This window comes from Fonsecaea erecta (assembly GCF_001651985.1).
Source record: "Fonsecaea erecta strain CBS 125763 chromosome Unknown Scaff1, whole genome shotgun sequence".
Taxonomy (NCBI): Eukaryota; Fungi; Ascomycota; class Eurotiomycetes; order Chaetothyriales; family Herpotrichiellaceae; genus Fonsecaea; species Fonsecaea erecta.
This window is the reverse complement of record NW_017387244.1, coordinates 3124166-3145462: the sequence shown is the minus strand read 5'-3', so window position 1 is coordinate 3145462 and position 21297 is coordinate 3124166. Positions and strand designations below refer to the sequence as shown.

Genomic DNA, 21297 nt, shown 5'->3' with positions numbered 1-21297 from the left:
ATTCAGTTCTTCCGCACGGGCATCAGCTTAAATACGGGAAAACCCAAACATTCGGTTCATATCGCAGAGAAGGCTGTGCAGCTTAATGTGAACAATGTTGGACAAAGGGACAACGGCGAGGAAAAAGGTTTTTAACAAGACGCATCAAAGATAAAAGGCCCCCGGCTTTGTCTAGAGGTCAGCACACAATGTCAAAGACATCTTGTCCTAACAAGGAATTGGAGCCTGACCCTTCTCTATACAGTCTCCTCTTGATCTGACCTATCACGAATCTTCCCAATCAGGATCTGTCTCTCGTTGTCGCGCGTAAGATCTGCGAACGCGTTCTCTTTGCATGTCCAGCTCCGCTTCCTGACCTTCCTTCTCCTTTCTGACTTTGAGTCTGATCCGTGCTTGCGCTCCACGGCCATTAAAGTCCAGCGTCCATTCAAGCGGCAACTTGCCCTTGGGTGCGCCGTCTCGGGTACCTTCTGCCTCAGAGCTCACCCAACTGTACCCGGGTTTCAGGATTATATTGGCGTAGATGGTGAAATAGCCCCATCCGAGTCGTCTGATCTCGTACGGGGGCCATTCAATAACGACTATCGGATTTCTAAACGTAGGATGCTGAAGTCACAGGTTGGTGAATCCAACTCGCAATGCAGAGTGAGACTTACCAGAAACACTTGGACTTCCTCAATCAAGTCAGTTCTCGAAGGTCGGATGAAGAACTTCCAATGATGCTTGTTGTTCGACCCCTGTTCGGCTCTGACTTCTGTGTGCTCGTTTCCGATGTGAATGGTCAGCGTCTCAATGGTCGAGGCAGAACCATCTTCCTCGGCTGTTTGGGACTCGGCCTCACGTGCCTGGTAGGAAGCGGGATACAACCGCTGAAGCGCTCGTTCTCTAGTCGGATCTAGGGTCGAGATGGTGAACGTTCGACACATGGGGCAACGGGTTTCGATCTCATGAGGCAGCATGACAGCCACCTCATCGTCGAGTCCGACGGCTGTCAATTGGGACGTAACTGACACATCTGCCCACAGGGACATACAAGACTGGCACAGAGTATGATTGCATCTGGTTCGGACCGGCTTGTAGATGAGTGAATGGCAGATGGGACACAGGTCATCCGGGTCGACTGTCTCTTCTTTTGGTGAGGTGGCGTCATGGGCTTCTGCATCAATGGGAGCCTGGGAAGAAAGAGATTGCTCCTTGGCGGAGAACTTCCGTTTCATTATGTGAACAGTACAGAAGGGTGTTCCAAGGTGGGTTCTCTGAGATGGAATGAATCCTCCTCTGATGAATTTGTGGTTGTCGAGACTTTGGAGGTAGACATCGCTGTTGCTTCTTCCACGCTGGGGCCTCGTCGACGAAAATCTAACTGCACTTCAGACACAGACCCCCTCGCCGTAGAGCACGCGTTAAGTGGGCACCGATAGTAACTCCACTGGCGTCATCACGCACATGGTGGAGTGACAGTCATGGACTGCGGCAGCGGAAGGCGGCGGGATTCTGCACCTCCATCCAGGCCTGCCATTGGGTGCTGGAGACACGCCGCAGGTGCCCCTGGAGCCCGGGAGCCGGGAGCCTGTGCCTAGTAGCCCTTACAATCCGCCAACTAAGAGATTGACAGGAGGCAAAAAACCGCAAACCGCAAATCGCAAACATTCATAAATCTCTCTATCCTCCAGGTCTTCCTCCATGTCAGCATCTCTGTCCTCCCTATCAGTGAATCCTAGACCCTCCTGATCCTCCGTCTCGCCATTCTTCCGTCCGTGCGACCAGCTAGCCACCCGTCTATCCCTAATCCTCTTTTTCCACCGCCCAACATGCCGGGCAAGACGCTCCCTACAATCACCCGCGCTGAGGTGGAACAGCACAATACTCGGAAGTCGTGCTACGTGACAATCGGCGAACGTGTTTTTGATGTGACGGACTTCATTGACGATCATCCTGGTGGCGGCGAGTTGATCCTCGAATTTGCTGGCAAGGATGTCAAGGAAATCTTGGAAGATGAAGACTCACATTTCCACACCGAGACGGCGTATGAGATCCTGGAGGAAAGCCTGGTTGGATTCGTGCCCACCGATGCCGTGCTCAAGACCGCGGTGGACTCGTCGCATCCTGACCAAGTCGTGCCACTGCCTGCAACCGCTGCAGGCAACGAACAACTGAAAGCCCACGGTGTGCAAGCCGACAACCTCCCCTCCCGCCCCCTCTACGCATCGACAGGCATGTCCTCGGAAGATGATCTCTCGAAAGAGACGGACTTGGAGCAAGATTGGAAGCAACACAAGTTCCTCGATTTGAACCGACCGCTTTTCCCGCAGATGATCTTCAGCAAGTTTTCCAAGGAGTTCTACCTCGAACAAGTCCACCGGCCGCGACACTACAAGGGCGGCGACTCGGCGCCATTGTTTGGGAATATCCTTGAACCGCTCAGTAAGACGGCGTGGTACGTGGTGCCAATTCTCTGGCTTCCTCCCGTCATCTACGGCTCGGTCCTGGGAATCAGTAACCTCCCCAATCCAGTCGTGGGCATCGCATATTGGAGCCTGGGGCTCTTTTTGTGGACACTGGTCGAATACCTCCTCCATCGCTTTCTGTTCCATGTTGACGCCTATCTCCCCGATCACCCGCTCTTCCTGACTCTCCATTTCGTCCTGCACGGCATCCATCATTATCTGCCCATGGACAAATATCGGCTTGTCATGCCGCCGACCCTGTTCCTCATTCTGGCCACACCGTTCTACAGACTCGCCCATTTCGTCTTTTGGTACAACTGGTACGCCGCCATCACGGTCTTCAGCGGTGGCATCTTCGGCTATATTTGCTACGACTGCACGCATTACTGGCTGCATCACCACCAACTGCCCGCCTACGTGAGGGATTTGAAGAAATATCATCTAGCGCATCACTATCAGAACTTCGAGCTTGGGTAAGTGTGCGACATAGCAACTCTCGCTGCGGGTTAATAATCAAGGCTATGGCTAACATTGTGTCAGATTTGGCGTGACGTCCAAGTTCTGGGACTACGTTTGGGGCACGGAGCTCAAATACACGAAGCCGATCAAGTCGTCCTAAGCTCTCTGCACAGGGCACCTCATGGATGCCGTTGACGGCAGCCTTCACTTTGTACAATACAATACATCTCCGCACGATAGACGGGTCACATCAGCACGGACGATAATCACAAGAACGGTGTCTACTAGACTGTGAGTGGGCGGGTGGGGGGACGGCGGTCTCTGAAGGTCGGTTTTGCTCTCCGTGGTTGAATTTGCCATATTTCCTAGGCACGTCGGCGTTCCAAGGCAGATGCAGGGCTGGAGAGAACGGACATAAGATCTCTCTCTCTCTCCCTCTTCAAATAGGTACATACATATCACTGGCATCTGGGGGTTGGGTGGGTGTGCTTGGATAGGAAGCATTCTATGCGATACAACCAAAAACACCCCTCCCCCCGTACTTTAATATTAATGATTCCACGAATCACTGGCTCTTGGGTCTTCGAGCGAACATTTTATTCAGTCCTAAGTCGCCGTCCTCCTCTGCTCCCTTCCCATCCCATCCCATCCCGTCGGCTTCGTTCGTTCCAGTCCTTTTGTCCTGGGGAGAAGTTTTCCAGCCAGCCAGCAAACCAGCCAGGGAGCTCATCATCAACCAGCCCTCGGAGCACATTATCAACCAGCCAGCGAACCAGCCAGCCAGCTACAGGACCTGTGAGTGAGTGAGTGAGGAGACAGAAGCAAGCAAACGTATGTATGGTAAAGGGAGGGGGAAAAAGCAAAAAAATAAGCTACTACTTGCCCCCATTCATTCATTCATTCATTCATTCATTCATTCATCCATTCGCTGTCCTATCCAGTTATGTATGATGCGGGCGAACGAAATGCGTGCGACTGGTGATGATGTCCCCCTCTCTCTCTGGCCACCCCCCTTTCCACCTACCTACCTACCTCCTTTTGGAGAAAAGCTTTGTAGATTTTGCAAACAGTTGAACATCAGAATATAAGGGTGACAAACAGTGTGTGTATGCTTGCGGCAATGTAGCACGTGGATTTGTGATTGTGTTTTCATATGTGTTTTCATGTTTATGTGTCACATGTGTCATATGTACTCCGTATGTGTGTGTGTCATATCTAGCTAGGTAAGGTAGATAAAGAACATGAGAACATAGCATGCATGCATGCATGAATCACCGTGGGAAAAAAAAAGGTCCTGTTCCTGTTCCTGTTCCCGCTCCTGTCCCTGTGTTCGTGTCATACGACGACGACGACGACAACAAGAACGTTGGTTAGGCCCAGGGCATCCCATCCCGTTCGTCAGCAAATTCGTGGAAAGCGATGCGGAACGGACACGCAGAAGATCATCGTAAAGCTCATTTCCCTATCCCCACACCCGGCGGGTTTTGTCGTTGTCGTTGTTGTTCCTGCTGCCTGCTCTGAGTAGCATAGCAGTAAAAGTCTGTCTAGCGCTCGTCTGCATTGGGTGCCGTGGGTGACCCTTTTCTTTTTTCCGCTGATCGATTCGTTAAAACAAAAAGCCCAGCAGAAGGAGCCCGGCTCTTTCTTTCCTGTCCATATTGATGCGATCTGGTAATGTACAGTAGATTTTTTTCATGTTGAAAGTCCAGCTTGCAAGAAGATCATCGTTCACGTCATGAGGAGGAAGAAGGACTCTGGGTCACTTCTGCCTTCTGCGCGGACCAGCCTAGCCACACGAACGGGTTTCGAGCCCTGAGCCGAAACACAGAGTGGTCTGTCGAAACTGTTGGAGCGGGTGCAGGCGTCGGTGCAGGATCTGGAATTGGCAGAACAGTGAATGTTAGTGCTTGATCTTCTTGAGTATTTGTGGGTGGAAGGGTAGGCGACGGGTTGGTTGGAAAGATTGTGACCGAGGCTGTATCTGTGGACGTGGAGGTAAAGGACATGGGAGGAAGAGAAGTGGGCTGAGCAGAGTAGATGTTTGTGTCTGGGGCGGATGAGAGAGGAAGCGGTGGGAATGGTTGGGGGCTGTAGCTGGGCAATGACGCCGAACCGGCTGAGGAGCTAACAACAGCGTCGGCAACACCAGAAGCAGAGGCAGATGGCAGGTATGTCGTCAAGGTCAACATGGTGCTGAGGGTGACAGTCACGTGAGCCGTTGTAGCCTCAGTCAATGTGGGCGACGAAGACACAGGGACTACCGCGGCGGCAGATGAGACTAAGGGCCGGTATTTCGTCAAAGTCACTGTGCTTGCAAGTGTGATCGTGCTTTCAGCCGTCGTAGTTGTTGTATAAAGGTTGGAGCTGTTGTCATCGGAGCCATGTCTGCCACCATACTCGGTGCTGCCGTTGCTGTGTCCGACCCAGTCGGTGGGACGTAGATGAGGTCTCTGCGCCCTAGAGGCCCAGGCGCCACTGAGCCAGGGCGGTGGGCCACTAGGTTGGGTGAACCTTTGAGACGCCGAGCCAGTCGGGCACCAGAAGCAGCTGACAGGGTAGGGAGGAGTGTGTATGGGGGAGGTCGTCGGGAAAGCATAATCATTGTCCACAGACCCGCGGGCAGTTGGATAGGATGACTCACCTGCACTTCGCTTGGTGTACTTCGTTTGATACACCGTTTGGAAGACGGTTTCGGTCACAGATTCGTACTCGGTGAAAGTGGCCACGACGACGTTACCGGCCGCATTGGGAGCCGCGGTCACTTCGGGTTCTGGTGAGAAGTTAGAGTCAGCATTCGAAAGGCTCTTCAGCCAGTTGGCGAGAACGGAGAAGATCCAGGGGAGTGGTAACGCACGGCTGTTGTTATTGTTGTTGTTGTCGCCACCACGGCCGCCACGGCTGTTTTCATTTCCACCATTTGACCCGCCAGTTTGTTGCGCCTGGGCGGCATCAGTAGTGGTGGTAGTGAATACGCCGATTGGAATGACACTGAACGTTTGAGTCTCGATGCCCGGCCCAGCTGTTGAACCCACGTGAACACTCAGGAAGGCAGGCACACCGGTGTCAGATGCTGTGGCAGCGGAGACACTAGCTTCGCTTGCACCACCGGAAACGGGGCCTGTCGCTGACGCAGAGAAGGCAATAGTGGAACCTGTGAGAGAAGACGTCAGTACGGGGGTGGTAGTCGTGGTCGGTGATACGGTTTGTGTAAGAAAAGTGGTGGGAATGTTGGTGAAGGGATGTTCTGACCTGTGACGGCGGTAGGATTGGCAAGATCGGTCATTTGAGCAGACACTGCAGCATTGTCAAGAGGTTGACCTTGTGCATAGTCGACTTGTGCCTTGGAAACCGTATCATCTCCAGTGTCGTCGACGATATCAACGTCCATGCAAGTGGTGTAGATCTCTTGCTTGCCATCGGGGAAACCGGCGGTGCCTGGCAAGGTAGGCCAGTCCCATACCCAGTAAAGCGTGTAGGGTTGACCTGACGGGGCATCATCCGGGATTTGAATGTCTTGTTGGCACCAGAGATCCTGGCCCATCAGATCGTCGGCAGGATGCTTGTATTGCTGTTGGCGTTGTTGAGAGATCTGGCCGCCGTTGACTTGATAGCATTGGCTATCGTCGAAATTGCGAGTGGACAAGAGACGACCGCGGCCATCACCGCCCGAGCCATCAGGCGTCCAAACACGGTGGATGGCGAGGAAAGAATCGTCGGGGCTGGGTTGAGTAGTTCCGTAGACATAGACTGTGCCTCGATTGGGTGGCTTGCCTGGTTGATTGTCTGGCAAAGTGACATGGCCGTTTTCTTGGTAGCGCAGCGCAACACCTGCTCCAGCAGCCGCCTGCAGTCTCGGGGAACCATCGGTTTGGGTTTGAGATGTTTGAGAGGATTTGCACATGAGGTCGGAGGGCTGAATTTGGTTGATTGGACGCCCGTCGGGGGGGATGAGATTGACCATGGTGGGATCACTGAATCCAGGAGTACCACGCAGGACATTTCCACGAGCAAACCCGGGTTGTCCTACGAGGGTCCCGTTTGGAGCGATGACCATCAACTGTTCGATCCACGTGTGCGCAGTTGTGAGAGGTACCGTAGCAAGCAACCCGATGAGGGCGCTGCTGAAGATTGACTTGATGGGCATGATGTGGGAGATCCGGATCAAGGTTGAATGCTTCTGATGACCAGCAAGAAGAGTTGTCAAAGGTATGGGGCAAATCTCAATGTGGGATTTGAGTTCTTTGAAAGGATGGTGTAGTACTCGCTGAGTATCTTTTGTCTCAAAGGATTGGTGTGGCTCGAAACTCGTCGAAGCTCAAACGTTGGTAGAAAAGTAGATAAATCGGCACCGGCCGTGACAAAGAGCGACAAGAACAAACAACAAAGGCAGTGAGGACTGAAAGGAGTGACAATGGATCACATTGATCTCTGGAACAAAGCGATGCTACAATGCCAGCGCAAGCATTGTTTGTGTTGGTCGTGAGAACAATGGTAAGGAACGGCAGGTCGATAAGCGAGCGACTTCACTTGGGGTCAGTGGACGACCAGAGGGTTAGGCAGAAGTCAAGGAAGAAAACAAGAGCTTGGGAACCAGCAGATGAGCGAGTGGAGCATGGATATGTGAATATTTCGATCGACATCTAAGCGCAAGGGGGCGGTTAGTACCAGCTTTGACCCATGTCCATGGCCCTCCCCTATCTGGGGTGTTCAAGGCTGAGATAGACCTCACGGTCCGCTATCGACAGGGCCAAACCAGCCACACAAACAGCGGACAGCCCGCCTCCACGCAGGGAAAAGGGTCTAGATCTGACGGAGATGGCGTTTCAGGAGCTTGAAGCTTGACCTTGCGCTGCTCGCGTGGCAGGACAGAGGCAGATGTGGTTGGTGCGGGATTTTTCTTTAGTCAAATTTGCGGATAGGCTTCTGGTCGAAGCTTTGCGGAGGTCGTGTAAGGGGAACCTACCTTCTGTCGGGTGCGGTACAGAGTCAAGCGACCCGTATTCAGAAGTTCTTTCTAGTAGAGACAGTAGAGGATGCGTCGGTCTTGTCCCGATGAGGCAACAGCACCACGCGTTGAAAGTGAAGTGAGTGAAACAATGTACCTCTAAACGCCAGGACGTCACACCGCCGTTGACAGGACACTTACGGAGTACTGATGGCACACAACCAAGAAAGTAAGGTCCCTTGTGACCCCTTTCATTTCACCATGACTGTCATGGTCGAGGACAACGGGGCAAACGATAGGCAGTGGATGGGGATTCGGAAAAGACGGAGAAGAATGATAAGGCACGAAAGTCGTTCGGATTCCAAACATTAGCCTGTGTTTCAGGTGCCAGGCCAGATTGCGCCACCAGCCAATCAATCGTATTACGGCATATAGCCTCAAGCTCCTTGTTCCTGCATTGCATGAACCCGTCGCTTTTGTCTGGCCAGTTGTTCTCGACCACTCTTGCCACATGGAAACACGACCCTTCTCTGCATGATCATGGCACGGCACGAGCAACATGATGATTGCCTCACAAGAGGGACTCCCAGAAATAGTATTCAGAATTACAGATCTCTCTCCCGAGAAAATAATCTTGGCCATCACGCTCACTAGGCTGGTGTGACACTTTATTCCAAGGACCAACAAAAGCTTAAGCTCCCCAAAGACGATGAATGACGGCGCTGCACATAATTATCCCAAACTGGTGTCGGTGGCCCTGGCACAATACGCACCAAAATGACGTAGATATGGAGCAGTAGATGTTGGTGATACAGAAGCAGATTGAAGGAAGATGGCCAAGGCTCCCATCCCATCATCTTCGCTTCGAGGACACTGAATGGACCGTCTCCCCCCCCCCACGCAATAAGGCCGACTTGAGATGAGATGTTCCCTCCACGGGCCAACGGTCTTGATAATCCATGCTGTCTGGTTTGGTGATGGTTCCTCCATCCACCTTACCGTCTGAAGCCGCTTTCCTCTCGGAGGTATGCCTCAAAATCCAGCATCTTTTCGTTCAATCGTCGGCATTGTTGCAGATCGGCACCGTACCCTTGTTCCTTGAACCATCGAATCATGGTGCCCGCGTCCGGGACCATGTACATGAGGAAATGGCTCACAAAATCGTATGACCGAGGCATGGGTCGTCCCAGGACCTTCCAAAAGATCTCATCAGCTTCGGCCTGGGTCAGATCGCAGCCGGCCAGACTGATGGCCGCGTTTTTGTAGTCTTCTGTTTCCGCGGCGCCAAATGCCTTGGCTGCAAAGACTCCAATGTCTTTGACGGCCACCAATTGGAGACGCTTGTCGCCCATGGTATGCCATGTCGCAGCAAAGATGCGGCCGGGGAGGTTTGGTGTGAGATTGTCCATGAATGCCGTCGGTCGCAAGATAGTATAGGTCATGTCTGTGCCTCGGACCTTTTCTTTGAGATGCTTTTCTACTTTGTACTAGCACCAGGTCAATACTTGTCGCATGCGCTCGCACAGCTCGCACAGCTCCGACATACCTTGGAAACGAAGTGAGCAACATAGGTGGCGTCGACTTCAGATTTGTCCGGGCCACCACGGTCAACAGAGGTATAGACGAAGTGATTGACTCTGTGGGCCACAGCCGCATCTACCAAATTGTTTCCCTGCTGTGTCTCCTTGCCCTGCACCTTGCTCTTGAAATTGGGCAATGTGACGCAGAAGACGCCCCATACCGCCCCGACGCCTCCAGCTTTTGTGAAGATGCTCGTACAGTCATCAAGGTCTCCCTCGATGAGGGTGACTTGGGGCTTAGAGGCCAGAGCTTTCGCCGCGTTGGAGGTGGTTTTGCGGGTGAGGGCGAGGATTTCGTAGTCAAAAGGAGGAGGGTTCGCCAGCAGTGCTTTGACAACGGCGCCGCCTTGCTTGCCTGTAGCACCTGTCACGAGAATCTTTCGTGTCACCATGTCTGCTGTTGCCATTAGATTGGATTCTGACGGTGTTCAATCCTGTTGCGATATATAACAAGGAGTTGGGTTGGAGACCGACGCAGAATGAGTATTTCTTGAGCACATGCGCAGACGGAGAATTGACGTCAGCCCCAAAAGACGGCAACATCATGCGCCGGAGATCTTGCTGTGCTCTGTCGTACTGCGACTAGGAAGAGAGTCTCCGGCTTCATCATTGAGTGTCATCTGCAGACAAATTCTTTGTGCAACTTCCGGTTCAAGTGGTTCACGCGTCGAACCGCGACGCGCCGGAGGTGGAAGGCCCAAAGCGCATGTCCCATGGTGACCATCTCAGCCGCTTCCTTTGACCCAATGTACCGAGTACATGTACATACACAACCTTTCAAAACTACCTAGGGACCTTGCAAACAAAGGACTCGTACATTATGAAGTGATCACCACCTTGACAGGTACTCTTCCCTCGTCCTCTCCCTCCCGACCTGTATTGGAAGCCACTCGGAAGGCCTTCTCGCCCTCAGCAAGTGCCACCCGATGCGTGACCAGATCTTCCGCAACACCATCCAACTGACCACTGGCAAAGAGTGCGATGGCCGCGGGATAGCAGTTGGCATATCGGAATACCCCGACGATGTCCACCTCCCTCAGAGCAGCCGCACCCAAGGGCAAGGTCTGAACCGGTGCGCCCATTCCCACCAGGACCAGCTTCCCGCCTGCTGCGGTGGCATACACGCCCAGCTGGACACATGGTGGAGCGCCCGAGCACTCAAAAACACGATCGAACCCGGCTTCGAGCCCCTCTGCCTTGCATATCTCCGCCGCTTGTTCCTGGGCGTCCGATAGATTTACTGACACGTCTTGGGAAGGAGCTTTTCGAGGAATGAGAAAGGTCTTCAACTTGAACCTGCCGCCAGCCAGCGTTGCGGCGATCTTTAACCTGGGCCCGTCGATGTCGGCAATGACAATCTTGGATACACCAGCAACAGACAAAGAAGCAGCCGTCAACATCCCCACGGCGCCCGCCCCCAGGACCAAGGCGCTTGACCCAACCAAAGGCACTCCTACACCCGATCCTGCAGACTCGCTGCGGTTCAATGCGTGTAGAGAGACAGCCAAGGGCTCGACCAAGGCGCCTTGCTCGAAGGTGACATTGTCAGGGAGTTTGTGGCACATGGCCGCTGGTTGTGAGATCAACGTCTGAAGCGTTCCGTCAACGTGTGGGAACGTCTTTGCAGAAGATCTGAAAGATAGTTTGGAACACAGATTGTATCGGCCTATGGTGCATAACGCGCATGACCGACAGGGAAAGCCGACTTCCAAGGCCACTCTGTCGCCCACCCGGAGAGTCGTGGAAGGACTGTCGCCATTGGTGACGCCACTTGCGACCTCCGGAATAGCAGTGACCACTCCGGATGCTTCATGACCGAGGACGAGAGGCGCCCGAACCACAAAGTTTCCATTCTTTCCCTGACGGTAGTAGTGTAAGTCCGAACCGCAAATACCTGTTGCCTTGATTGCTATTTGGACTTCGCCAGGTTGCAGAATTGGTGGTGGCCTCGTTTCCTGTCCAAGCACACTTCTGTCAGTCTTGCACCTGCTCGAAAACAGAAGCCCGTTTCCTTACCAGTCTGAGGTCGTTCATGCCATGTAGCACCAGAGCTTGAACCGTCTCTGTCGGAGCCATGGCGTTTAATCTCGTGTTTTACGGTGGTCCCGTGTTAACGTCCTCCTCTTTCTGCACTGCTCAGTTTTGGCCTTTGGGGGAGATATTCGAACTTTTTATTGTGATATGTGGTATATACTATCTGCCTGAATCACATTAATGAACACCTGAGGGGGCACGACTCCAGCGTTTAAAGGATGTGGCATCCATCAAGGCCCGTCTGTACCCAGATGTGTCGGGCAGCGGGTTTTTCTCCGATACTGGAGGCAAGTCTATTCGAGTAATCTTCGGCGAATGTGCGAGGGAGACTCCGACCCTGAGAGGGTGACTCTCCAGTCATGGAGAGAAGTCAGCGGATGTGGGGGTGAAGGATGAAAAAGAAAACGACGGCAGCAGGCGGCAATTGACGGTGCGGGGTGAAACGGCGAGATGGATGGTCGACATTGCGATATTCGCAATTTCAAATGCCGACGGTAGGTGACGGGATGCCCTCCTTCACTTTTTATGTCACGCAGGTGACACGGGGATTGATGGGCCTTTAATATTTTGTCATGTTCGCCTTGTCTTCTTGCTTTCTACAAAAGGCGTTGCCAACCGGTGTTTCTCTGACTCGTGGGTGCTTACTGAGACCGTCCTTCCCCCAGTTCATTAGCAACATGTCAAAGCCTGCAGTTCTCCTCATCGGAGGATTGGCACACGTCGACAGAGAATGGCAAAGTCTGAGTTCCAAATATAATCTGAAGGAGTTCCGGAAGGGCACCCGCGAGCAGTTCCTCTCCAACTGCAAGAGCGGCCAGTACGACGACGTGGTGGCTCTCTATCGCTCGAACTTGTCCGTGTCAGAAACAGGGCCCTTCGACAAAGAGCTGGTCTCTGTCCTGCCCCGGTCTCTGCAATACATCTGCCACAACGGGGCGGGATACGACAACATTGACGTGGAGGCTTGCACCCAAAGAGGTCTCAAGATATCCAGCACGCCGATCGCCGTTGACGACGCGACCGCTGATGTGGGCATCTTCCTGATGCTGGGTGCTTTGCGGCTGGCGTGGGTCCCTTTGGTGGCGATCCGGGAAGGCAAATGGCGCGGGAAGGCCCAGCTCGGACATGACCCCAAGGGCAAAGTGCTGGGGATCTTGGGGATGGGAGGAATTGGCAGAGTAAGCTCAACAGCAGCATTACTCCTGGGAATGATGGACTGACTGGAGACAGGCGATGGCTCACCGAGCACGAGCATTTGGGATGAAGATTGTGTACCACAACCGCACGCGGCTGCCGAAAGAGCTCGAGGGCGACGCGACGTACCTGAATTTCGACCAATTACTTGCCCAGTCCGACGTGCTCAGCCTGAATCTCTCTCTCAACGCCAAGACGCGGCACATCATATCTGCGCCGGAATTCGCAAAGATGAAGGACGGCGTGGTGATCGTCAACACGGCTCGAGGGGCGCTCATCAACGAGAAAGACCTGGTCGCGGCGCTGGAGAGCGGCAAAGTGTCGTCGGCGGGGCTGGACGTGTTCGAAGAGGAGCCCAAGGTGGAAGAAGGGCTGTTGAAGAACGAGAAGGCCTTCATCGTGCCGCACATTGGCACCAGTACCTACGAGACGCAGCGGGAGATGGAGCTGCTGGTGTTGCAGAACCTGGAGAATGCGGTGGACAAGGGTTCTCTGTTGACCCCGATTCCGGAGCAGAAGGGAAACCCCAAGGGGAATTTGTGATGAGACTCAAAAGCAGTCTAGGATAGACTCATAGATGATAAATGGTGCTCGGGTAGGCTTGGGCGGACGAACCTGGATATTATTTGTTGTGCTTCTGCAATAGCGAAGACCTCGGCATTCCTTCGCCTGTGCTTTGTTTAGCGCCACTGTGTTACCTTGTCGTGATCTCTGGGCTCCTTCACGACTCGGGCTGTCAGTCCTTTGCAGCCCTTGAGGCGAGGGTGATATTCCCGACACACAATTCTCATGGTTTCTAGCCCAGGTCGACTTTTGGTGCGTACCTCGTGAATCTCCAGGGAGAGCTACGAGCTCCACCGCTCTTTCGTGCGATTGAGCGACATGTATGTCACTTCTGAAAGGGAGCTGCAGAACGCCGCCCGGCGGGTGCATATCTGTCTCGAGGATATGAAACGGATAAAAGAATCGAGGAAGTGGTGGGAGCTGCCTGTCAGCAAAGAAAGCGGCCTGCCACCGCCGCTGCAAGAGATTTACTCTTGCTTCAAACGAACAGTGGTAACGTCTGAGACGGGGCTCTTCCACGGCCGAAACGTATTGACGAGGTGCAAAGCATCAAGAAATCGTCCAAAGAGCCTCTGAGAAGGGTCTGAGAATAGTCCCTGACGGGCTGTCAGTCCTGTGGGTAGAGGACTCCATATCGACCACAGAAAGACATATCGCTGCATTCATCAGGACACCACCGCCCGAAGTAGTGCTAAGCACACTCCGGAGCCTGTTGACTAGTGATACTTGGAAGACTGGCGGCGCCATCGACGTCGGCACGCTGAGACATCAATTGAAGCTTGTCGCTATTACCAGAGATGGACAGACTGACAGAATCGATGCTGTGTTGAATGATGGTGACGTCTTTGTGATCGAACAGGAGAACGTGCTTGTGGTGAAGGAGGGGGGGATTGCAGGCATGTTGATCCGGTATCGTATTGATCAGTAGACGGAGGCTGAGTTACTGGTTGATGTCGCTCTCGGTATCCCTCAGCGTGTTTGTATCAAGTGTAAAAGCGGCAGGAATCTGGCATGCCTCGGCGCGAGTTGAGCAACCACAACAACTGCGGCGTCCGCCACTCTCGGCGATCCGCCTTGCGTCAGTAACAGTTGCGAGCACATGTCTCGGTCCGCCCAGTGCTGTGCTGTGCTGTGCCTCGATTGTTCGCCGTACGCCGAAGAATGATCCAAAATAGATGATCCTGCGCTTCCCGTCCTCTATCTCGCTCGACATACGATGTGGTAGCAGACCATGACGCTTCGCCCTCGTTCGTTCCTCTGACTCAGTCAGAATGCCTGTGCAGTCGAAGGAGGACCCGTTGATGGTCCTGTACAACCACTACCTCACTCTCTTTCGCTCCCACGTCCGCCGCACACCTCGATCCGTCAAACTCGCCGCGACCGCTGCCCTCGTCCTGTCCATCATCTCCTCTAGCTATGGCGGTCTCAAGTGGTGGCAGGCTCGTTCGAAAGAGAAGGCCCAGGGCCGGACTCTGGTCCGCAAGAACAGTGGTTTACGGGGGAAGGGAGGAGAACGCATCATCTATGTCCCCAAGGGCGATACCACCTCCAAAGTTATCATCCATCCCATCCGCTCGACCACGTTTGATGCTCATCGCCGACTGTTTCTGACCCCTCCACGAGTCACTCGTCTGGCCAGTGGAACGTCAACCCCGGCATATGGCCCTCCTCCCGCGCAGACCAAGCCGGGCCTCAATCTGGCTTTCCTCCATCAATTCCTCAGTCTGGCGAATATCATGGTTCCCAGATTCCGGAGCAAGGAGACGGCCTTGCTGCTGAGTCACGCCGTCTTCCTGATCTTGAGAACGTACCTCTCGCTTCTGGTTGCGAGGCTGGACGGCGCCATCGTCCGAGACTTGGTTGGCGGTCATGGAAAGCAATTCCTGCTCGGGTTGCTGAGGTGGCTCTCGATTGGCACACTGGCCTCCTATACCAACTCGATGATCAAATTCCTCCAGTCCAAAATATCCATCGCCTTCCGCACGCGGCTGACGAGATACATCCACGATCTCTACTTGAACTCGAATCTTACGTACTACAAACTCACGAATCTCGATGGCGGGGTCGAGGGCGCAGACCAGTTCATCACACAAGATCTGACACTATTTTGTACGGCGGCAGCATCATTGTATTCTTCTCTTGGGAAACCTCTGGTGGACATATTTGTCTTCAACTACCAACTCTACCGCTCCCTGGGACCCTTGGCTTTGACCGGACTGCTGGTCAATTACTTCGGCACCGCTACCATGCTTCGGCGGCTCTCTCCACCCTTTGGTAAACTAAAGGCCGTCGAGGGAAAGAAAGAGGGCGACTTCCGTGGGCTCCATGCCCGATTGATCGCCAATGCAGAAGAAGTTGCATTCTACGGGGGTGCTGACGTCGAGAAGGTCTATTTGGATAGATCGTTCAAAGAACTCCGGAGTTGGATGGAGGGGATTTACAACGTCAAAGTCCGGTATAATATGCTGGAAGACTTTATCCTGAAGTACTCGTGGTCGGCTTTTGGCTACATCATCACTTCGATACCGGTGTACCTGCCTGCATGGGCCGGGCTGAATGCGATTCTCGAAGCCAATACAGGTTCGGGGAGAGAGGTGACAGAGTCCTCGCGGTCAGGGTCTCACATGAAAGAGTTCACGACCAACAAGAGACTCATGCTCTCACTCGCCGATGCAGGCGGTCGAATGATGTACAGCATCAAAGACCTTTCTGAGCTGGCCGGCTACACCTCGCGGGTCTACCAACTCATCTCAACACTTCACCGCGTGCACGCCAACGCCTATGCGCCCGTCGGTCGTCGCGCATCTCAAAGAATCGAGCTCTACTCGCTTGCGGACGTACAAGGCACGATCCAATACGGCTTCGATGGAGTTCGTTTCGAGGATGTCCCTGTCGTGGCACCGGGCTTGTGGCCCTATGGTGGCGACGAGCTGATTGAGTCTCTCTCCTTTGTGGTTCACAGTGGCGAACATCTCCTGATATCCGGGTCAAACGGCGTGGGTAAGTCCGCGATTTCTCGTATTGTCGGTGGACTGTGGCCTGTCTACCGCGGGTTGGTCTCACGCCCTCGAAACAACGGCATGGACGGGATCATGTTTCTGCCGCAGCGACCGTACCTCAGCATTGGCACGCTCCGAGATCAGGTCATCTACCCGCACACGGAGATGGATATGCGGGAGAACGACCGGCGGGACAGTGAACTGGAGCGGATCCTCGAGGAAGCGAAACTGGGCCACTTGTTGTCGCGAGAAGGGGGTTGGGACACGCGGAAGGAGTGGAAAGATGTGCTCTCGGGAGGTGAGAAGCAGCGGATGGCGATTGCTCGTTTGTTCTACCATGAACCCAAGTATGCGTTCCTCGACGAGGGCACTTCTGCGGTGTCTTCGGATGTGGAGGGGTTGCTGTATGAGCGGTGTAAGGAGAAGGGAATCACGGTCATCACCCTCTCCACGCGCGCCAGTCTTCGCAAATACCACACGTTCAACCTGGTTCTGGGCCTTGGTGAGGAAGGGTTTGATTGGGAGCTGATGAGAATAGGGACTGAGGAGGAGAAGCTGGGCGTGGAAAAAGAGATCGCCGAGTTGAAGGAGAGGCTGGCCATGGTGGATACCTGGGAGAAGAGGAGAAAAGAGATTCAGGATGAGCTGAATCAGGTGTTTATCGTGGGAGATGGGAAGGACACCCAGCCAAAGGGAGAGTTGGAACGTCCGGGGTATATTGGGGATGACACTGCATCACGCCAGGAAACGCCATGACCCGCTCGCTGTATCAGTACACATTGCCCTCTATCTCTCTAGAATCTAGGGTGTCGGAAGATATGCATTGGGGTTGTCACCACTCCAAGCATTCAACTCCCGGATCACCAACCAGTTGAGCTTGCGCATGTTCTTCTCCTCCTTGTCGTCCTTCATCCTCTCCCTTTCAGCGCCCCTCATCTCTTTTTGTAGTTCCCCCTCCTCCTTGCGTCGTTCCCGGTCATACTTGTCGAGGACCTTCTGCCTCTCGCGCTCCAGCTTGGCCACGTCGCGCGACTTGTTCTTGCGGGTGGCCTCGGCCAGCTTGTCGTCGACGTCGCGCAGGTTCTTGTCGAGGTCGCGGTTGATCTTGGCCATCTCGCGGTCGAAGCCGCGCTGGGCCTTCGCGGCCTCCTTGGCGTACTCGGCCTGCACCTTGTTGCGCTTCTCGACCAGCTTCTTCTCGCCGCTGCGCCGGTCGCGCTCGTTCATCTTGACGTGCAGCCGGCTCATCGCGTTGGTGGGCACGTCGATGTCCGGCACCTGCTGCGGCGTGATGTCCAGCTCGGCGATCCACGGCCGCATGGCGTCCAGCCGACGCTGCTGCCCGCTCAGCTCGTCGTCACCACCCTGGCCGTCAGCGTCCCCCACCCCGTCCAACGGCAGCAGCAGCGCCGCCTTCTTGTTCAGCTTGCCGTCCGCGTCCAAGACGCCGTCCATGCCGACCAGGCGGGCGAGGGCCTCGGTCTTGGCGATCTCGACCTTCAGGCCGCGCGGGTTGAAGATGTCGGCGTTGGCGCGCCGCAGCTCGATCTCGGTGCGGCCGTGCTGGATGACGCCCGCCGACACCTCGGCCGTCAGGTTGACCACGCCGCCGACGATCTGGGCCGTGGCCGAGGGCACCTGGCCGACGATGTTGCCCGCCAGGCTGAGCACCTGCAGCGGCGGCGACTTGACCGCCACGCGGTTCAACGTGTCCAGGAACGACAGGAAGAGCGTCGGGGAGATGTGGTACTGCGCCAGGCTGGGCGGGTACGCGCGCAGAAACGGCGAGCCGTACCGTGCCAGCGTCGCGGGGATGGCGATGGGTTTGCCGAGTCGGGACTGCGACGACGAGCGCGAGCGAGAGGGGCCGGCGGACAGGGCTGGGGACAGTGGTGACCGTGGTGACCGTGGTGATACTGGGGAGGGAAGGGGTTGGGGGTAGTAGCTATTGCCAGAGAGATAGCCAGAGGGAGATGGAGCGGGATAGCCATTGCTCTTGTCACCCGTCCATTGGCTCGACGGGGCGGGTTCGTCGATGGCGGGATAGCGAGAAGGAGAAGGATAAGCATTGCTCTTTTCTCCCGTCTTCCGACTAGACTGGACGGACTCGTCAATGGCTTCGGTATACGTTGGCGGTGGCGCTTGTTGTTGTTCGGTCGAGAGCGTCATTGGACGTTTGGAGTCGTTGTAACTGGGTGTATATGATCTGTACGGTTGTTGTTGTTGTTGTAGTTGTTGTCGTGGTTGCTGTGGTTGTTGATATTGATGTTCACATTGATATTGTTGATTTGGTGGTTGTCTCGACGTCCCGGCAAAGCCACTGTCGTAGTTCTCGGGATAGTCGTCGTTGTAGTATGATTTATCTGGGGCCTTGGAGTCTCTTGCTCGACTGGAATGTCGTTTGTGGCCACACATGATTGGCGGCGGGCTGGTTGTCGGTATATATAAGATATAGAGAAAATGTATTTGGTGCTTGGGAGGTGTCGGGTTGGTCAGTTGTGCGTAGGTAGGTAGGTAGATTTCGAGGTCTGGTGTGTATAGAAGGTAGATAGATATAGTGTTCGAGACGATCTCAATTTATATATCAGACATAGTGGATGGATATGACTCTCTATCGGGGTCAGAGAAGAGAGTTTCGCTGTGCCACCATTTCCCAATTCGGCCCTATCTGCGATTGGTGGGGGAACGTTTGCAGATCGACAGCGATGGAGACGGAGGCGCCTTTCTCCCCTTCGCCTACGCTGGCCAAGATGGGTATGTAATTAGTCGCCTAGTGCTAACTACTGTAGGTACAGTAAAGGACAATTACGAGGTATGCATCCAGCTGCTCGGCCCCCCATCATGCTCCTTATCCAATGATCTCTCTCACACACCTGCATGAGTTCGTAAGGGAGTAAGTGAGTGAGTGAAGTGATCTTCCTTGCATTGATACGACTATGTACTCGCATCCACCTCCCTGATCCTCCTCTAATCATCGGACGCTGTGTGTGCGTTCAGGCCCCCAGAGTGCACAGTTGTGCCCACTTGTGATTGGGTCCCTCGTGGAATGTACCTAATGCAGAATGATGTAGCCCACCTGGCGGTGTTGGGGGAAGCTCTGATTGTTTAGGGGCGATGACAAGGGTGGCTAGGGGTGATGAGAAGTCAGTGGGGTTACCTACAGTACCTAAGTAGTAGTGGGTATGCGTTGGGCGTGGGCGTGGGCGCGGGCCTTGTGGGCTGCAGCGCCACCCATACCTGGAGGCAGTGCCAAGTACCTCGTACCTACAGTACAGTAAGCATCGGAGAGACAGTGACTGTGAGGCACGTGAGGTCGGTCACCTTTTCATCCTCTCTCCTTCATCCTTCATCCTTCATCTCTCTTCTCTCACATATTCTCTATACAAGCACTTTTCTCTCTCCTGACACCACACCACCACATGCACACCACGTCGCAATTCTTTCCCCTCTGAGTTCTGTGGGTTCCCGAAACAAGGGAAACCCCGAAGTGGCCCACACGCAGCTGGTTAGTTGGGTTGATTAACCCACTGACGACTTTGTTGATTTTCTGCAAGGCAGGCCTGCATTGACTTCACTAGAACTACCAGCATCCGTCAACAATCTCTCCTCACACTATCCACCCCCAGCAGAACGACTACGCCGGTACAACCTCGAACAGCCGCCTCTCCTCCTCGCCAATCGCCAGCGTCTTCACCGTCCATGCCCACAGATCCTCCTGCTTGGCCTCGTCGTAGCTGTCGACGCTGGACTTGATCTGCCTCCTGCCCTCGAAATACACGCCACTCTTCTCCCTCGCCTCCGCGTCGAGAGCCAGCCATGCCAGTGCCGCGCCAGACTCTGCTGGGTGGTGGACGTTGGGGGACATGACGAGTCGCAGCAGCGGGATCAAGGCCGGCAGCAGCCGCTTCCACAGGAACCGCATGACCGCCGGGTACTGTCTGGCCAGCCCGGTGCCGGGCATGAGTCCCGGGTCGAATGCCACCACCGTCCACTTCTTGCCTGGCTGCAGTCGTCGCAGGCGTCGGTCCAGCGCGTAGGTCCAAAGGACGTTGCACAGCTTGCTGGTCGTGTAGCGCTGGCGGCCCGGCGCCTTGAGCGCGGGTCCCGCCGGGTGCGCCAAATCCTCGGCTGTCGTGTATGTTGCAGGCGGCATGCCCGTCTTCTGGGCCGGATCGTGCGTGCCGCTGGCGGTGACGACGATGCGCGCATCGTCGGCCAGGTGCGGCTGCAGGAGGGCGAACAGCAGCGCGTGGCCGACGTGGTTGACGCTGAAGGTCGCCTCAATCCCTTCCCGCGTGTATTGGACTTCACCAAAGGGGAACTGGCGGCCTGCGTTGAGCAGGAGGACCGAGATTGGTGGTAGGTTTGTCACCGCCCAGCGCTCCACGAACGACCGCACGCTCGCCGGATCGGCCAGGTCCAAGCCCGCGAATTCCACTTGGCGGCGATGATTTCTGCCGAGTTGCTGGTTGATCACGTCTGCACTGCTGTCGGTGGCCCTGGGGGATGCGAGCCACACGCAGTACTCGGGGCGTTGTCGGGCGATCTCGACCGCCGCGTAGAATCCGAGACCTTTCGTGCCTCCAGTAACAAGTACTGAGCCGGTGAAGCTGGACATGCTAAAGGTACAGTAGAGTTTTTGATGGATGTGTCTCGTTGGGTGGGGAGATGGATATAGGTGAGCCCCCCGCCCTCACAAGGGATATGTGCCTATATATGAATGGTCCCTCGAGATCTCCCAACGGGGGTCCCCATACTCTAACTTCCCACAGCGTACATTCGGTCGACAGGTAGCTTTGGACACCACGTGGTCAGGGACTTGTTTGTGAGGGGGTTAGCACAGGTGTCCGGACACTTCTGTGCCTGTGCACCGAGTCCTATGTTCCCCGGATGAAGGAAGAGGGTCACGTCTCAGTTGAGTTCGAGTTAACAGAAACATCGAGACACATGATTGGACTGGGAACACGAAGCTGTCCAAGCATTTTTCAGCTCCTTGGTTCGCCTCTTGTCCGCCTCGGCGTCTGCCTTGGTTCAGCCTCGCCCCGCGCTAATACATACTACACTACTTTCAACGC

The 21297-nt window shown here is 54.7% G+C and overlaps 9 protein-coding genes across 9 annotated transcripts; 3 read left to right on the top strand and 6 right to left on the bottom strand.

Moving 5' to 3' along the window:
- Positions 1–264: 264 nt before the first annotated feature.
- Positions 265–1217, bottom strand: AYL99_01119 (hypothetical protein; the record flags this gene model as incomplete). The annotated part of the gene is made up of 2 exons (XM_018832635.1): positions 265–606; positions 657–1217. The coding sequence occupies 2 exons, from the start codon at positions 1215–1217 to the stop codon at positions 265–267; spliced, it is 903 nt and encodes a 300-aa protein (XP_018698514.1).
- Positions 1218–1811: 594 nt separating this feature from the next.
- Positions 1812–3066, top strand: AYL99_01118 (fatty acid hydroxylase; the record flags this gene model as incomplete). Its single annotated transcript, XM_018832634.1, has 2 exons — positions 1812–2920; positions 2988–3066. 2 exons carry the CDS (start codon positions 1812–1814, stop codon positions 3064–3066), a joined length of 1188 nt encoding a protein of 395 aa, XP_018698513.1.
- A 1573-nt stretch (positions 3067–4639) lies between these two features.
- Positions 4640–7050, bottom strand: AYL99_01117 (hypothetical protein; the record flags this gene model as incomplete). Its single annotated transcript, XM_018832633.1, has 2 exons — positions 4640–6057; positions 6156–7050. The coding sequence occupies 2 exons, from the start codon at positions 7048–7050 to the stop codon at positions 4640–4642; spliced, it is 2313 nt and encodes a 770-aa protein (XP_018698512.1).
- Positions 7051–8846: 1796 nt separating this feature from the next.
- AYL99_01116 (hypothetical protein) lies at positions 8847–9823 on the bottom strand (the record flags this gene model as incomplete). Its single annotated transcript, XM_018832632.1, has 2 exons — positions 8847–9338; positions 9398–9823. The coding sequence occupies 2 exons, from the start codon at positions 9821–9823 to the stop codon at positions 8847–8849; spliced, it is 918 nt and encodes a 305-aa protein (XP_018698511.1).
- Positions 9824–10249: 426 nt separating this feature from the next.
- Positions 10250–11507, bottom strand: AYL99_01115 (hypothetical protein; the record flags this gene model as incomplete). The annotated part of the gene is made up of 2 exons (XM_018832631.1): positions 10250–11386; positions 11448–11507. The coding sequence occupies 2 exons, from the start codon at positions 11505–11507 to the stop codon at positions 10250–10252; spliced, it is 1197 nt and encodes a 398-aa protein (XP_018698510.1).
- Positions 11508–12142: 635 nt separating this feature from the next.
- AYL99_01114 (hypothetical protein) lies at positions 12143–13202 on the top strand (the record flags this gene model as incomplete). Its single annotated transcript, XM_018832630.1, has 2 exons — positions 12143–12643; positions 12696–13202. The coding sequence occupies 2 exons, from the start codon at positions 12143–12145 to the stop codon at positions 13200–13202; spliced, it is 1008 nt and encodes a 335-aa protein (XP_018698509.1).
- Positions 13203–14494: 1292 nt separating this feature from the next.
- On the top strand, positions 14495–16978 carry AYL99_01113 (hypothetical protein; the record flags this gene model as incomplete). Its single annotated transcript, XM_018832629.1, has 1 exon — positions 14495–16978. One exon carries the CDS (start codon positions 14495–14497, stop codon positions 16976–16978), a length of 2484 nt encoding a protein of 827 aa, XP_018698508.1.
- A 45-nt stretch (positions 16979–17023) lies between these two features.
- Positions 17024–18637, bottom strand: AYL99_01112 (hypothetical protein; the record flags this gene model as incomplete). The annotated part of the gene is made up of 1 exon (XM_018832628.1): positions 17024–18637. The coding sequence occupies one exon, from the start codon at positions 18635–18637 to the stop codon at positions 17024–17026; it is 1614 nt and encodes a 537-aa protein (XP_018698507.1).
- A 1219-nt stretch (positions 18638–19856) lies between these two features.
- AYL99_01111 (hypothetical protein) lies at positions 19857–20840 on the bottom strand (the record flags this gene model as incomplete). The annotated part of the gene is made up of 1 exon (XM_018832627.1): positions 19857–20840. One exon carries the CDS (start codon positions 20838–20840, stop codon positions 19857–19859), a length of 984 nt encoding a protein of 327 aa, XP_018698506.1.
- Positions 20841–21297: the final 457 nt, after the last annotated feature.